We start from the raw sequence: 17,728 nt of genomic DNA, 5'->3' as shown, positions 1-17,728 counted from the left end.
TCTCCAGAGATGTTCAATCGGGTTCAAGTCTGGGCTCTGGCTGGGCCACTCAAGGACATTCACAGAGTTGTCCCGGAGCCACTCCTTTGTTATCTTGGCTGTGTGCTTAGGGTCGTTGTCCTGTTGGAAGATGAACCTTCGCCCCAGTCTGAGGTCCAGAGCGCTCTGGAGCAAGTTTTCATCAAGGATGTCTCTGTACATTGCTGCATTTATCTTTCCCTCGATCCTGACTAGTCTCCCAGTTCCTGCCGCTGAAAAACATCCCCACAGCATGATGCTGCCACCACCATGCTTCACTGTAGGGATGGTATTGGCCAGGTGATGAGCGGTGCCTGGTTTCCTCCAGACATGATGCTTGCCATTCAGGCCAAGAGTTCAATCTTTGTTTCTCATGGTCTGAGAGTCCTTCAGGTGCCTTTTGGCAAACTCCGGGCGGGCTGTCATGCGCCTTTTACTGAGGAGTGGCTTCCGTCTGGCCACTCTACCATACAGGCCTGATTGGTGGAGTGCTGCAGAGATGGTTGTTCTTCTGGAAGGTTCTCCTCTCTCCACAGAGAAATGCTGGAGCTCCGTCAGAATGACCATCGGGTTCTTGGTCACCTCCTTGACTAAGGCTCTTCTCCCCCGATTGCTCAGTTTGGCCAGGTGGCTAGCTCTAGGAAGAGTCCTGGTGGTTCCAAACTTCTTCCATTAACGGATGATGGAGGCCACTGTGCTCATTGGGACCTTCAATGCTGCAGAAATTTTTCTGTACCCTTCCCCAGATCTGTGCCTCGATACAATCCTATCTCGGAGGTCTACAGACAATTCCTTGGACTTCATGGCTTGGTTTGTGCTCTGACATGCACTGTTAACTGTGGGACCTTATATAGACAGGTGTGTGCCTTTCCAAATCACATCCAATCAACTGAATTTACCACAGGTGGACTCCATTCAAGTTGTACAAACATCTCAGGGATGATCAGTGGAAACAGGATGCACCTGAGCTCAATTTTGAGTGTCATGGCAAAGGCTGTGAATAATTATGTACATGTGATTTTATTTATTTATTTTTTATTTTTTTTATTTTTTATAAATTTGCAAAGATTTCAAACAAACTTCTTTCACATTGTCATTATGGGGTATTGTTTGTAGAATTTTGAGGAAAATAATGAATTTAATCCATTTTGGAATAAGGCTGTAACATAACAAAATGTGGAAAAAGTGAAGCGCTGTGAATACTTTCCGGATGCACTGTAGAGACTGTCTCAGATTACATATTATCCAAATATATTTGGATAATATATTTGGAAATGTTACTGGAAATATGATGATTCACACACCTTGAATCGTGATGATCATTTGTTCATAATTTGAAATGACTTACAGTTAGAATTAAAATCTATTACACTGCTTGATTTAAACAGGTATCATTTGCCTGCACATGACATAATTATTATTATTATTATTTTATAATGTTATTTTTTCAAATATTGGTGCAATAAATGTTACATCACAATATCTCTCTCTCTCTCTCTCTCTCTCTCTCTCTCTCTCTCTCTCTTGCTCGCTCTGTACAGTATGTGCATGTGTTCGGTGTGAAAGAGGGAGAAAGCAAAAATATCAGTAACATATTTAGGGGTTCGGTCACAAACTTATTTGTCAGGATTTTTATAATTATTTTTCTGCCCTAAAACTTATTGTGCAGACCAAATCGTAAGGCCTACATACTTGAAACTTTGGGGAATGGTAATTCTCCGGCTGGCTACCCATAGTCATTGACTCGCCCCGATTGTCATATGGGGGGTGCTATAATAAAGGCAAATGTGTTTTGAGCCATACCTCCTGAACCGCATGTCAAACTAGTCCTAGGCCGCTTGCCTGATCGGAACCAATCCAGTGCAGAAAGATTCTCTGAGTTCCATTATCAATAATTATCAAAAAAAGTTTGAACTTTTGATTCATTAAAAATGTACGAAGAGGGAATGGCCGCTTTAAATTAAATGGTTATAACTCTTGAACGGAATGAGATATTTTCACAAAATTGAAAGTAAGCACTGGGGAGAGCAAGTGTGAGACACTTACATATGTAGGAGGCAAATCTGAGGACGCATTTCTGCCTCTTGGTGGTGCTATGAAAATGACAAACCTAAAAATAGCTCTAACTATGGAACCGTTGGTCTGATCGAATTTTGCATGCAGTGTCTTTGTCCAAGGTGTAATTAAGTTCAATGAGGACAGTCGCATATCTTGAAAAACATGGCTGCCATATACTTCAGTGTTTCACACAGACATACGTTATTTATATCATACGATGGATCTCCTCATTCTGAAAAACTTTGCCTAAAGAAACCATTGGTGTCAATCAAATTGTTCGTTAAATACATGACATGTGTCCTGTATTTCTGTCGGCTGTTCAAAATTGGAGCTAGTGATGCCCAATTCGTGATTTATTCTTTTGAGTCGGTTCTTTTCAGTGAATTTGCCGTTCAGACTTCTCTCAAAGCCACCAAAAATGACCGTTTGGTGTTTTTTTTTTTTTCGCACAAAATTTCTACTGGGAGCCAGGACCTTGGGCACCACTACAGAATAAGGGTACACTTCTTTATTTGGTCAGGTTTGTGTGCGTATCCACAGATTAAATCCTGCAGGTGCCCCTGGTTGTATATCACCTAAAACATGTACAGTTGTGCTCAAAAGTTTGCATACCCTTGGAGAATTGGTAATATATGTACCATTTTTAAAGAAAACATGAGTGAGCAGGCAAAACACATTTCTTTTATTTCTTATGGGATTCATATTCAACTGTGGGTTATAACAGAATGGCACAATCATAAAACAAAACATGGCAACAAAGAAAAAAAAATTAAATGACCCCTGTTCAAAAGTCTTCATACCCTTAGTTCTTAATACTGCGTATTGCCCCCTTTAGCATCAATGACAGTGTGTAGTCTTTTGTAATAGTTGTCTATGAGGCCCCAAATTCTTGCAGGTGGTACAGCTGCCCATTCGTCTTGGCAATATGCCTCCAGGTCATGCAAAGTCTTTGGTCGTCTTGCATGAACCGCACGTTTGAGATCTCCCCAGAGTGGGAGTGATATTAAGGTCAGGAGACTGTGATGGCCACTCCAGAACCTTCACCTTTTTCTGTTGTGACCACTGTAGGGTCAACTTGGCCTTGTGCTTAGGGTCATTGTCGTGCTAAGAAGTCCAAGAAAGTCCCATGCGCAGCTTTCGTGCAGAAGAATGCAAATTGTCTGCCAGTATTTTCTGATAACATGCTGCATTCATCTTGCCATCAATTTTCACAAGATTCCCCGTGCCTTTAGAGCTCACACACCCCCAAAACATCAGTGAGCCACCAACATGCTTCACAATGGGGATGGTTTTCTTTTCACTATAGGCCTTGTTGACCCCTCTCCAAACAATAGCGCTTATGGTTGTGACCATAAAGCTCTATTTTGGTCTCATCACTCCAAATTACAGTGTGCGCGAAGCTGTGAGGCATGTCAAGGTGTTGTCATTTGTGGCATTGGCACAGTAAAGGCTTCTTTCTGGCAACTCGACCATGCAGCACATTTTTGTTCAAGTATTGTCGTATTGTGCTCCTTGAAACAACCACACCGTCTTTTCCCAGAGCAGCCTGTATTTCTCCTGAGGTTACCTGTGGGTTTTTCTTTGTGTCACGAACAATTCTTCTGGCAGTTGTGTCTGAAATCTTTCTTGGTCTACCTGACCTTGGCTTGGTATCAAGAGATCCCCGAATTTTCCACTTCTTAATAAGTGATTGAACAGTATTGACTGGCATTTTTAAGGCTTTGGATATCTTTTTATATCCTTTTCTTTATAAAGTTCCATTACCTTGTTACGCAGGTCTTTTGACAGTTCTTTTCTGCTCCCCATGGCTCAGTATCTAGCCTGCTCAGTGCATCCATGTGAGAGCTAACAAACTCATTGACTATTTATACACAGACAGAAATTGCAATTTAAAAAGCCACAGGTGTGGGAAATTAACCTTTAATTGCCATTTAAACCTGTGTGTGTCATCTTGTGTGTCTGTAACAAGGCCAAACATTCAAGGGTATGTAAACTTTTGATCAGGGCTATTTGGGTGAATTCTGTTATTATGATTTAAAAAAGAGCCAGACAACTATGTGATAATAATAGCTTCATATGATCACTGTCCTTAAAAGACAAAGTTTTTTTGCATGATCAGTCATATTTTCAAAATCAATGCCAAAATTTCACAATTTCTGCCAGGGTATGCAAACTTTTGAGCACAATTCTATACTATGTAGGGCTGACTCCTAATAGTCGACCAAACGTTAGTCGATGAGAAGAGTCTTGGTCGACCATGTTTTGATTGGTTGGATGGTCGCAAACCTAAATGGCTGAAGAACCAGATACCAACGGTTGATCTTTCATGCAGTGGAGCCATTGGAGTGAGGCGTTATCTGAACAGAGGGTGAAGTCCCGCCCCAACAGGTAGAACCGGAGAGTGAGGACAGCCCACTTGATGGCAAGACACTCTTTTTCAATGGTGCTGTACTTAGTCTCCCTCAGTGAGAGCTTGCGACTAATGTACAGCACCGGGCGTTCCTCCCCCCTCCACCACCTGCGAGAGCACCACCCCCAGCCCCATGTCTGAAGCGTCCGTCTGTAAAATGAAAGGGAGAGAGAAATCGGGTGAATGTAAAAGTGGTCTGCAACAAAGTGCAGCTTTCTTCTGCGTAAGGCGCCGTCTCGTTGTGGTACTGGATGAGGTTTGTACGACCCGGCAGAGGAGAAAACACATCTGCAAATTCTTTCTGCAACTTGGCAACCTCTATGACTTGATACGGTGAGAGGTGGTCTCCGCAAGTGACCGGGGTGACACGATTGGCTTTTATGTTCACCTCCAGTCCGAGCTCCGCCCTCTCTGGACTACTGTTGCCAACATCACAGGGACCGCCTTTCTCCATAATTTCTGAAGTTTGAGATGGGATATTTGACATGCATCACCTCTATCTGTTCGTTTCACCTCATAATCGAGATTTCCCACTCGTCGTGTGACATCAAAGGGCCCTTTGCGATATATTGATAAAAACTTATCTCAAATACATTTCTAAATTTAAATTGCACTCCAAACGAAATGAAAAAGCAATTAAAATAAAGTGATCAAAAAAATTATTTATATACAGTATATATAAGTAACCACCATTCCATTTTCCATCAGGCAAGTATCCGTCTAAACATGCAGGCGGAAAATTACTTACACAAATGAAGACATAAAAACAAATATAAATGTAAAAACAATAATTATAATGATGATAATCACTGAAATATAAATCATGGCGATCACTCTGACCATCATCGATCCCTGAGATCATCGTCTGTCGGCAAAACCCTAATATGCATTTCTCTATAACAACATTTTCAGACAGTCTCCTTGGTGGTTTTTCCGACTCATTGAGAATCATTACCGCTTTTGCTGGTGTCGCTGCAGCTCGCTTCGTGCATGCACTTGTAAAATTTATATCATAATCGTGTGACAACTAGTTAAACTAACGCCTACTAGCCGACTAGGAAAATCTTTGGTTGGGGGCAGCCCTAATACTATTAAATATTATAAATAAACACAATAATTAACATATAAAAATTATAGAAGTAATAATATAATAATAACAATTTTCTAATTTATAAAATAATGCCATCAGCCATGAATATTTTATTTAAGTTGTAGAAAAGCCCTCTGTGATGCTAATAACATTTGTAACTTTAGAAGATGTATACGTATTCATCTGTAAACAATTTGTCAGTGTCTAAGAGCACAATAGCTCATATTAAAGAGCTTAATGTCATAGGTAAGTGTCATAAACTGCACATCTTTTAAAGACTTCTGGAGAGAGGATTTTTTTTACTTTAGGGCACAATCCTTGTCTTTTATTCCGTTATTAAAAATGTCCTGGAAAATGTCTCTGAAAAAATATGGTAAGCCTGCTATGTAGATGTTAGACAGTGTAAGAATTGAATAATAGAACGCTAAATGTAAAGGGCAGATTTAAACTTGCCCGCGTTTATACACCATTAATATGTAGGAAATTTTGGTTGTATAAATGCACACGGTATGGATTAAAGTGCCCGCGTACCTCCACCAATAATATGTAAGGAAATTTTATAATGGAATTAGCTGCGTTAGACCACCATTATAAGAAGGATAAATGACAAATGATCAGATTGTAAATCTCCACCATTAATATGTAATACAGTGGCTCATTGTATCCGATCACAATTTATATGTAAGGAATTAGCCTAATAGGGGAATTATGATTAATTCACTTATTGAAAGAATTTAAAGTGTACATCTGATCACTCTGCCATGCTGAGTTGATATGATGCATCTGTTAACTCTTTAGAGTAATACTATTCTCATGGCTTATTGAAAATAATATCACAAATATGTTTAGATATGGTTCGAGCTTCGGAGCACAGATCTTTTAAAAATCAAGTGACAAGATTATTTATCAAAATATACCACAGTCAAATTATCTTTGAATACAAACAAGACTTTATTGTTAACCTAAAGACATAGGCAACATGAAAAACAGGTTGGTGAGTAAATTGGAACAGAAGGTGAATGAAATGATCTCTGCAGAGAAATTGAACTTTACTAGACCAGAGATACTTCATTTAGAATAAATACCTCGATTTGCAATCGGGTTACTCAAATGATATTAAAGAGACACCAGCACTTTCAGCAAAAGTTGGAGTACTTGTGTTTCCTTGCGTTGCTTTGGTTCTTTGGCTCTTTGTGGAAAGTTCTGGTTGTTCTGTCGATGTCTTGGATCGTGGATTGGAATGATGAGGCAGGGCTTTGAAGCAAGGCCTCCCGCAAGGGAGACTTGTGACTCCCCATCACGTGTGTGAGTTGTAGCGCAGAGAAGATAAGGACTTCCTCGGAACGTTACGTTTTCCTGGATTCTACATCGTGCGGAACCTGGGCAGAGGGGTGCCGGAGCGAAGCCAGCCGAAGAAGGGCTAAGAGCCCTGAGGGAAGAGGGCAAAGAGAGAAGAGAGCAAGATAGTAAGAGAGAGAATAAGAAGAGGAGGAGGGTGTTCGTCCTAGGCTGGGAGGCTTTGTACTGTTGAGGTTGGCCGCACCCCAAAGGTGTCTTTAGCCAATCAGAAGTGTCTTTTCAGATACCATGTGATCATCTCCCTGTCCCTCCTTCTGAAAGTGATTAATGAGTATTTGTGAAGATTCCCGTTTCCTGCTCAAAATAAGGCAATGTTTAATCATGACCTTTTATATCTCGGATACAATTGAATATATCAGAAATTAAATAACAGGCATTCCTGAAATGCAGAAAGAATCGCAAAGATAGTAAACATGATGTGCTTTATCATGAATGGTTACCATTCTAGTAATATGACATGAATAAAACAAGATTAAAGATTATAATCATCAATTTGTCAGTTATAAGAGATTACAAATCACTACACATATTTTAAAGGTTACATCAGGCTACAATCATTTGTGTAAGATAAATTTTTACTATCAAAAATAGACTGTGCGTTGTGCAGTGTAAAACAATACAGTGAAGTCTTTTGTACATAATACATGTATATGCATTGTTAAAACCCAAGAAAAGTCAGTTTTGTGATTGTGTCAAAATGCCTGGATTAAGATGAAATACCCTGTTAAAAAGAGTTCAAAGGGATCCTTCCAAAGACAGTAAGAGTTTTAGCATGTGAACCAGGAAATGTCTCATGGTGGTCAGTCAGTATATCATTTTAAGTGTTCGTGTGTTACCGAATGAATGTGTGGTGTGCGGTCAGGCGTTCCACAGGATATGTCTCATGCTCTCTTATTGGCCTTATTTAAGTGTAGCAAATTGTTTATATCAAAGGACAAAAGGAGTGTCTTAGATTTCATGGCATGGGGGTTTCTTCAGAAGAGTAGTCTTCAAGTCATGTGAATAATTATTAATATGAGTGCTTTCTGGTATGTGCAATCTGGACAAGTCTCCTTTGTTCGTTGACAGTTTTATTGGCCAGATGCGGGTCATCTCAGACTCATTGACACCAGCAGAGGAGAGTCTTTAATTTATGACGTTGAGGAATTTTGGGGGCCTCTCTCTGTCTTAATTTTAATACTTGAAAAGTAAATATCAGCATTGCTCCTGGATTCAAGTCATTTTGCATTGCAATTGTTCATTCTTCTGCCCATAACATACTACAACAGCATGGAAACTCACTAGAGTTTGGAACAGAGCTCCAGTGTTTCTTGTTTGTGGTTGCAGATAAATTTAGAGAGAACATGAAATATTTACTCTATTTTAATCTCTTTCTGTTGGCATGTTAGTTGCTAGAGAAGGCAGAAGCACGTGAAAGGGAGAGGGAGAAAGAGGAGGCGAGGAAGATGAAGAGGAAGGAGGCGGCATTTAAGAGCATGCTGAAACAGGCCACGCCCCCTCTGGAACCTGAAGCTACATGGGAGGGAGTACGATACTAATTATACTAACATCAATAGTAATAGAAAATAACATCATTATTTTATCAGAATTCCTTATTTGTATATAAAATAATAATTACTGATATATTTATTAATATATTTATAAAAGTTTGTTAAATAATTTAATAAATATTTATTAAACTGTGGCCTCGTGACAGGTTGTTATTAGTCTTTCTCCACTGATCCATTACATTGTGAATTGTGTGTGTCACGCTCACTCAGGTGCGAGAGCGTTTCCTGAAAGAGCCAGCCTTTGAGGACATCACCCTGGAGTCGGAGAGGAAGAGGATATTCAAAGACTTCATTCATGTTCTAGAGGTATGAAAGAGTTCTGATGGGTTATTAAGTTTACACAGATGTTGAGTTCCTACGGTCTTGGAAAACCTGGAAATATCAGGAAATTTTAAAATGCATGGAAAAGTCATGGAAATGAATAAAATCTCAAAAGTCTTGGAAATTTTAGTAACACTTTACAATAAGGTTCAATTAGTTAATGCATTAGGTGTCATGAACTAACAATGATCAACATGTTTTAATAGTATTCAAGTCAGCATGAAATGAAAATTCACCCTATCTATTTTGTTATTTATCTTATTGTGAAGGATTCATCCATGCATATGTTTAATTTTTTTTGACCTCGTAATCTTTAATCAAAATGTCATAACACGATCTTCCAGTGAAACAACAGACTTCTCTCTGGTGATGTATGCAGGACTTCTCCAATCATTTAGTCTGCTTAAACCCCGGCCCTTTCTTATAAATACCACAACCTTGTGTAGAGATGAACGAAGCATCATTCTCATGTTGGTGAAGATGGCAAGGTGTTTACCTTCAAAACTATCATTCCTTAACCCAAATGTCCTTGGTTCAGCTGGCTTGAATTTACATTTCGAATGAGGAGGAATAACGGTGAATTTGCGGTTGTGTTTGAGACATTTCACGCCTGAATTGCTGAGGTGATCAGTAATGAATACAATGCTTCAGATGCCTCTGGAGTTTATTTATATTTTTGAATGCAGTTATTTTGGTATGCACAGCACGAGTAAGTGTTTTTTTCCTTTATATTTAGTGTATTGTGATTCAAAACATTAAAATATGGTCAATCTTTTACTCACTCGTTTTTCAACGGCTACAGCCTCTTTGTAAGAAAAGGCCGCGATGTACTTGTGCATTTATGTTGTCAGTATGATCAAAAATGTGTTGAGATCGCTGCTCAATTTCACTGATAACCGGCTCTGACTCGAGCAGCACAGTTCCACCATGCACAATCCAATCAACAACCAAACTCAAATCCCCGTCATACAATTTTTTTCTTGTTCGATAAGCTGTTTCACTCAGAAATACGTCACAATACGGAAGTCGGTCGCAACTTCCGTTTAATGCCGACTCAAATCTTTTATGTTTGTTCATTTATAAAATTACAATTGTTCATTTTAAATTCATGTTAATACATAATGCATTAAATAATGGTAACGCATGCAACTTATAATTTCAAAAATAAGTGTGTTGCAATTAATGTAAATCAAGAATAATAAGAGATGTAGAAGTGTTTTTCAGTGTTAGTTCATGTTAACTAATGTTAACAAATACAACCTTATTGTAAAACTTGCAAACAAGCCAAAGTGGTGTCTGATTTGCCAGTGAATCATTCTTTTGAGTAAGTTCTTTCAATGAGTTTGTCGAAATGGTTCACAAATCGGTCTAAATGATTCATAAGCCAATCAGTCTGAATAAAATGATAGGAAAAAAAAAAAACAACAACAATAGTGTCCATTTACCACAGACGATTGAAAAGTTCATGGCAATTCATTTTTCAAAAAGGGTGGAGCTTCACATTCATTTTAGAGGCAAATTTGTATGATGGTTATAATGTCTGTCTTATGTCAACAGCACGAGTGTCAGCATCATCACTCCAAAACGAAAAAGCACTCAAAGAAATCCAAGAAACACCACAGAAAACGTTCCAGATCTCGATCTGTGAGTACTGCCAATAACAGACTTGATTAACTTTCACACACACACCCTGCTAACCTGTGTCCTGTGTGTGTTCCTGAAGGGTTCAGAGTCTGAGGATGATGAGTATCACTCAAAGAAGAAGAAACGTTCAACGTCTAAATCTCCATCCGAGCATTCGTCCTCCGGGGAATCCGGTCAGTGTCGTTTTTGATCAATGTCAATGTCCCGCTCCGCTCATCAATACTGATGAGGTCATTCTGTTGAACAGCAATCAGAGCCCTGCTCCACTTAATGATGACTAATCGTGTGAACTTATATTGATCTTTGCAGAGAGAAGTTACAAGAAATCTAAGAAGCACAAGAAGAAGGGGAAGAAGAGAAGACACAAATCAGTGAGTGAAGAACAGCAGAGGTGTTCATAGATAAGTTGACACCCCATAATTATTGGAACAAAAATCTACCATTTGTTTTTTGGGCTGTGTGGCATCATTATCCACCCTAAATAATTTTGGGCATTGCTCCAGAAACTAAGTTATGTAAGGAGTAAATTACCATTGTGAATTCAAAGACTCAACACAGTTACGACATGTAAAAACGTTTATCTGAAAAGCATTTTTCAGGTTTTAGTCCCATGAAACTCTGTGTGCATAACTCCTTTCTTACACCACTTATTCAAAGACTCTTATGAGTCGGTTCTTTTCAGTGAATCAAAAACAATTCAGTCTGAGCAGTTATTGAATTACTCTCTCTGACCTGTAAGTTATGACTTTGTCATGTTATGTAATGTTGTACTTGAGGCTCCTGACACTTAAATCAGACAGGGCAGTTACTGACAGGTTGTTCATTTGACAGTTTGTAGTTAATGATAGGCCTACATATTACCAGTTTTGTTGTCAGTGGAGTTTAGGAGAGAAAAATTATGAATCGGATATGTTCGCACTTTTTGTTTAATTTGTAGTTGAAGTACCAATTATTTGATTGCATTTATGCTACTAAAAATGATTTAAAATGCCATTATAAAGTCTGTGTAAACAGGCCTTTTACAAAACAATTTTGAATTTAATTCTGATTTGTTATATGTGCTCCTGTTGAAATCAGGAATGTTCTAATCATTTGGCAACAGACTGCAAAGTAAAAATTCTGTTTCTTATTTCCAAACATTTGTTCCTCAAAAGTAAGAATCGTTAATGGAATTAAGTATTCGGAACAAGAATTAGACTTCTTACGATTCCCAACCCAACTGTACTTTGGAGTCTCCAAAGATTTATGCATATTTATTATATCTAAGCAGGTCTTTTTTTAAAGATAACCCCACTCCTAAACAGCATATAAAAACAATACAATTGTCAAATATGTCTAGTTCTTGACCGGAATAAGCTGCAGTATGAACCAGAACTTTTGCAGCTAAAGTTGAAATTGGTGAATTTGTCACAAAAAGCTTGACTACACGAGTCTATAAACTCACATACATTGACATATTATCACAGTATTATTGGCTGGACAGTCACCCCATTCAGCTTTTGCCCAGTTCTTGAAATTGCTTTTCATAGATATTTAACAAATTGAAAATGTTTGTCATTTTAATACATTTTGCTTAATCTTTTTCTAGTGAGTTGCTATGATAGGCTGTATGACTCTTTGAAGTTCCATTAATTTAAGAGTTTGCTTAAAAGACTGTGGTGGTATAGAAAACTAATCGGCACCTTGGAGTGTCTGCCAACCATTCAGAATAAAGCTTTCAACAGTGCAGTGGTATAAATCTATTCCAGGAAATTGTTGTGTAGTTCTTTTAACTTTGCACAAATGTACAAGACCAGTCTGGTGTGATTTGGATGAAGGGGGTGGATGTCACATGGACGAAAAATATCTCTAGAACTAAACCAGCACAATTTTTGTTTTGGTGGAACAAAGCAAGACAATAGAGATATCAGCTGTATCATCATTGAGCTTGTTCAGAGTAAATATGTAATTTATTTATATAAATAAAGACCTTCTGTGTGTGTGATATGACAGACATCTGTTCATCTTGCAGGCCTCTCCTGAGTCTGACGTAGAGAAAGAGCGTAAGGGAAGAGAGAAAGAGAAGGATAAAGAGAATGACAAATCCAGAGGGAAAACACGCGGAGAATCGAAACAGAAATCTCCCAAAAGAAAGAATGCTAAAGAAGAGGTGAGCAGTGTTGGATTAGTTAAGGCAATCTAATTATGTTTTTAGATTAAAAAAAAATAAATAAAAAAAACAGTACAATATAGATACTTGTAATCTTATTACAGTTGTTGACTTTAAATTAATTACTTCAAACTACATAACTTGCCAACAAACAGGTGAACTTGAACTAAGTTACGCAATAGTTAGAATGCGTAACTTGCATTGTGAATACATTGTTTCGTTAAAAACACGGTACACGTAACTTGGCTTGGGATCGATGCTGTTTTCAGAAAAAATTCATAATAAACCCTGCTATTTCGAATCGTTCAGTTTGCACAGTTACACCAATTTCATCAACTAACCTGCAAATTCATCAACGTCACAGTGCTCATTTTTGAAGGAATACAAAAACCTTTGTAACTTAATGTGTGATATTTGTGCCTCGTCCATGCCGCGACCGGCTTCGGTAAATGTTATTTTACTTGTGGTCTCCCAAAACTATTACGTCAGACTACATTGAATGGAATGCATTTGGCAGAGAATTGGAAGCACAAAAATTTGGCTTTTAACGAATGAAGGTGCGCAAGTCACACGCTTGCAGTGTTAACAGCTTAATTTATTATAATTGGTGCAATCAAACATTTTCGACCTTTCCACTGAGAAATAATTGTAAGCATTTAAACCATGATACACTTTCATCGCCTCTATCATAAACACGCTCAGTAACAACAAAATAATGGTACGCATCTGAATAAGTCTCTTCAAGTATCGCTTAATGTTCTTTGAGAACTGCGTCTAAATATCCATACTTCCCTACTATATAGTATGCCAAAAACAGTATGCGAATGGAGTAGTTTATCCGAATCCTCAGTATTCATAAAAAAGTAGGTGAGAAATACCCGAATGACCTAATATTTCCAGTGAGATTCTGAAGTGCGAAACGACTGGACACTTTGCTAAACCATAATCCTCGGGAGTTGAGGATACGTCACGTTCAAAATGCAAAGAGCCAAGGCATGGACTCTAAAGTGACCTGTGGTATCTGGCACCAATGCTATATATACCAAGAAAGTTGTTCCTTGTACTTAAATGGTGCTTGTTTAACAAAATCAGAGGAGATTTTTCACAGTTGTTGTTTTTATGTCATAAAGTTGAAGTCAGAAGTTTACATACACTCATAAAACTCTTTTTTTTTTTTTAACCACTCTACAGATTTCTTATTAGCAAACTATAGTTTTGGCAAGTCGTTTAGGACATTTACTTAGTGCATGACTTGAGTAATTTTTCCAACAATTGTTTACAGACAGATTATTTCACTTTTAATTGACTATATCACAATTCCGGTGGGTCAGAAGTTTACATACACTAAGTTAACTGTGCCTTTAAGCAGTTTGGAAAATTCCAGAAAATTATGTCAAGCCTGTAGACAGTTAGCTTCTGACAGGAGGTGTACTGAATTAAAGGTGTACCTGTGGAAGTATTTTAAGGCCTACCTTCAAACTCAGTGCCTTTTTGCTTGACATCATGGGAAAATCAAAAGATATCAGCCAAGACCTCAGAAAAAACCGTGTGGACCTCCACAGGTCTGGTTCATCCTTGGGAGCAATTTCCAAATGCCTGAAGGTACCACGTTCATCTGGACAAACAATAGTACGTAAGTAAAAACACCATGGGACCACGCAGCCATCATACCGCTCGGGAAGGAGATGCATTCTGTCTCCTAGAGATGAACGTAGTTTGGTGCAAAAAGTGCAAATCAATCCCAGAACAACAGCAAAGGACCTTGTGAAGATGCTGGGGAAACAGGTAGACAAGTATCTATATCCACAGTAAAACGAGTCCTATATTGACATGTCCTGAAAGGCTGCTCAGCAAGGAAGAAGCCAATGCTCCAAAACTGCCGTAAAAAAGACAGACTACAGTTTGCCAGTGCACATGGTGACAAAAATCTTATTTTTTGGAGAAATTTCCTCTGGTCTGATGAAACAAATATGGAACTTTTTGGCCATAATGACCATTGTTATGTTTGGAGGAAAAAGGGTGAGGCTCGTAAGCTGAAGATCACCATCCCAACCGTGAAGCATGGGGGTGGCAGCATCATATTGTGGGGGTGCTTTGCTACAGGAGGGACTGGTGCACTTCACAAAATAGATGGCATCATGAGGAAGAAAAATTATGTGGATATATTGAAGCAACATCTCAAGACATCAGCCATTAAGTTAAAGCTCCTCGCAAATGGGTCTTCCAAATGGACAATGACCCCAAGCATACCTCCAAAGTTGTGGCAAAATGGCTTAAGGACAACAAAGTCAAGGTATTGGAGTGGCCATCACAAAGCGCTGACCTCAATCGGATAGAACATTTGTGGGCAGAACTGAAAAAGCGTGTGCGAGCAAGGAGGCCTACAAACCTGACTCAGTAACACCAGTTCTGTCTGGAGGAATGGGCCAAAATTCCAGCAACTTATTGTAAGAAACTTGTGGAAGGCTACCCAAAACGTTTGACCTAAATTAAACAATTTAAAGGCAATGCTACCAAATACTAACACATTTTATGTAAACTTCTGACCCACTGGGAATGTGATGAAAGAAATAAAAGCTGAAATACTATTACTATTATTTACTATTATTCTGACATTTCACATTCTTAAAATAGTGATCCTAAGTGACCTAAGACAGGGAATGTTTTCTACGATTAAATGTCAGAAAATTGTGAAAAACGGAGTTTAAATGTATTTGGCCAAGGTGTATTCTGACTTCAGCTGTATATTTGAGTCATGTGTCAAGACCCACATCCACAGATGAATTATGTCCGAAATCTGTTCAAACAACTCGCATGCATACCTAAAGAACTTACTGTTTTACCGGCTGAGAAGTGCATCCATCAATCAATCACAGAGCATACTCATTACATGATTTCAGACGCAGAAATTGTGTTATTCAAAGGCTCTGGTAATGACACCTCATTGTTTATTTTCAGTTTTTGCAAATATCTTCAGTTTTATCTTGACAAAGTATGCGCTAGTCATTTTGCTTTGACAGTTCTGGGTTATAAATATGATGCTACCAGAAATGCTTCAGGAACAGACATGCGCAGTAGCGTTCTAATTCCTTTATTAGTGTTTATGTCTTTTGAAATGGTCTATACATCAGTAAATTCATTATGCTATTATTTCAGGAGCACAAGTTGTTTAATCTAGCATATTAAGCATATTGAATCTTTAATTTGTTTGATAAATGTGTAAATATTTGTAAGTAGTTTAATCATTTACCAAAATGTTTAAATATTTGGTCAAAGTTTAGTTTCACAAATGCTGTCATTTTGCACATCATCAAATAAAGGATTATTTTTGCCGACTTAAATTATATGCCATTTTAGTCAGACTAAAATTAATAAGGACATTTTGTTTAAAAGAGAAAAATTGTGACTAAAATAAACTTTATTTAAATATCGATCTTTCAAAATCTCTCTCTCTCTCTCAGGGTGGATGGGATACATCAGGGAGTGAACTTAGTGAAGGAGAGTTGGAGAAGAGGAGACGCACTCTATTAGAACAGCTCGACGCACCATAAATCACTTCAGTCTGTCCATCTCTCTCTCTTTCTCTCTCAAACATGCATTCCTGTACTGTGTATTGCATCCCTTTGGAATGTGCTCAGTAATACTGAGATGTGGATATGTGGCTCTGATCTTAAAGCTATCTGTGAGGCAGTATTGTCTAAACGGCAGCACTTTTGGGCTGAGTGGCGTGACTTCTGTAAGATTTATTTGAGAGGTTGATCTTCATGCAAGTGTTATGTTGCCTTGAAGTGCAAAAACTTCAGAACCCATTTTTTAGGTAGTTGTACATTTGTTATTGCCAATATTTTAAAACTTTGCTGATAAGATTGAAATAATGCACATCGACATGTATAAATTAGTATTGTTCAACTTCACATCTGTAAGATTGTCTGTGAAACCCATTTTTGAAAGCAATGTTATCAGTATGGGAAAAAAATGACTGCAGGGCTGTTTTAAACTTTCATTTTGACAAATAAATTTAAATGAATGATTTTAGTGTGATTTTGTTTGTTTTACTCTATATTTCCCTAGTAAATAACTGCACTGTATTTTACATTAACTTAAAATTAGCAAGTACTAGCATACTCATTTTCAACTGTGCAGACAATCTCTCTAAAATAACAGCATACCTTTTTCAAATGCACAAAATAAATGTGGACCAATTACTTAATTTCAGTTATTAACTTTTAACAAATCCATCCTATACAGAGGTTTAATATTTTGCAGTTTTTTTTTTTTTTTTGCTGGTGTGTTGCCCTTTTTAAAAACCATATAATGAAATTGGGCATAAATTGTAAAGTACTGTTAACAGAATTATTGAAAGTAATTGCCAGAGCTCAATTTAGCATGCTTTATTTGGAAGACTGTGGCTCCACCCAGTGGCCTCTTAAAACTTTTGAATTTACTTGACATAAAGGTAACGTTAGACTTTATCAAATGCACAATGCATTATGCAGCAGTGGTTCCTGGCAATGAAATGTTATTTCGTCTTGCACAACAAATAATTAATTATCAGGTGATTTTTAGTGGATGTATGAAGTCAATTCCCCTCAAGTTCATAAGTTTTATCCATCTTATTTATTGTATTCCTTGGTGTCATTTTAACTCCCATTTTATCTTGCTCTTAGTCATTATTTACATCTGTGATTTATTTAAGAATAAGAAGGCTAGAGTTAAGTTTATTAATATGGAATGTTCCATTTAAGTTAGCCGCCACTAGATAGTGGAAACTAGTGGATGGATTGTGTTGCGTTTGGAGCAAATGTACAAGGTTGTTGATAGCGCTGCTTGAGTGCAGTGAGTGGCTTTTTGTAACGAAACAGTTTTAGCCTTTAGACTGTTTTTAAAATGACCTTGGTTTTACGTTTGCTCTTAAAAAAAAACTTTTCTTTTGCAACTCTACGTAATAACATTTTGGAACGCCACTCCTGCTTCAGTTGAGGTGTGATTCTCTTTGTGATTGCTTTGGTCCCCATCACAAAGTTCCACTAATGTTTCACTTCCATAAAGTGTTTCAATAGTTTTGTCTTAATTTTCAACATTATATCTGTTTTGTCATTTAAAGTGCAGGGTACAGCATTTACAGTGTT

General features: G+C 37.8%; 1 protein-coding gene across 5 annotated transcripts in view; it reads left to right on the top strand.

Annotated features, from left to right (window-relative positions):
• The window catches only part of LOC127446830 (pre-mRNA-processing factor 40 homolog A-like), a 71,992-nt gene extending 55,362 nt beyond the window's left edge, over positions 1-16,630 (top strand). For all 5 annotated transcript variants that reach the window (XM_051708099.1, XM_051708101.1, XM_051708097.1 and 2 more), the window contains 7 exons: positions 8,324-8,461; positions 8,696-8,791; positions 10,364-10,450; positions 10,530-10,623; positions 10,760-10,821; positions 12,462-12,599; positions 16,061-16,630. In XM_051708099.1, coding sequence (XP_051564059.1) covers positions 8,324-8,461; positions 8,696-8,791; positions 10,364-10,450; positions 10,530-10,623; positions 10,760-10,821; positions 12,462-12,599; positions 16,061-16,150 — 705 coding nt within the window. In that variant the 3' untranslated portion in view covers positions 16,151-16,630. The remainder of the gene's footprint in view (positions 1-8,323; positions 8,462-8,695; positions 8,792-10,363; positions 10,451-10,529; positions 10,624-10,759; positions 10,822-12,461; positions 12,600-16,060) is intronic.
• The last annotated feature ends 1,098 nt before the right edge of the window (positions 16,631-17,728 follow it).

Source organism: Myxocyprinus asiaticus, chromosome 10, assembly GCF_019703515.2.
Source record: "Myxocyprinus asiaticus isolate MX2 ecotype Aquarium Trade chromosome 10, UBuf_Myxa_2, whole genome shotgun sequence".
Classification (NCBI taxonomy): domain Eukaryota; kingdom Metazoa; phylum Chordata; class Actinopteri; order Cypriniformes; family Catostomidae; genus Myxocyprinus; species Myxocyprinus asiaticus.
Note: the sequence above shows the minus strand (reverse complement) of the source record. Positions and strands in the feature narration are given on the sequence as shown.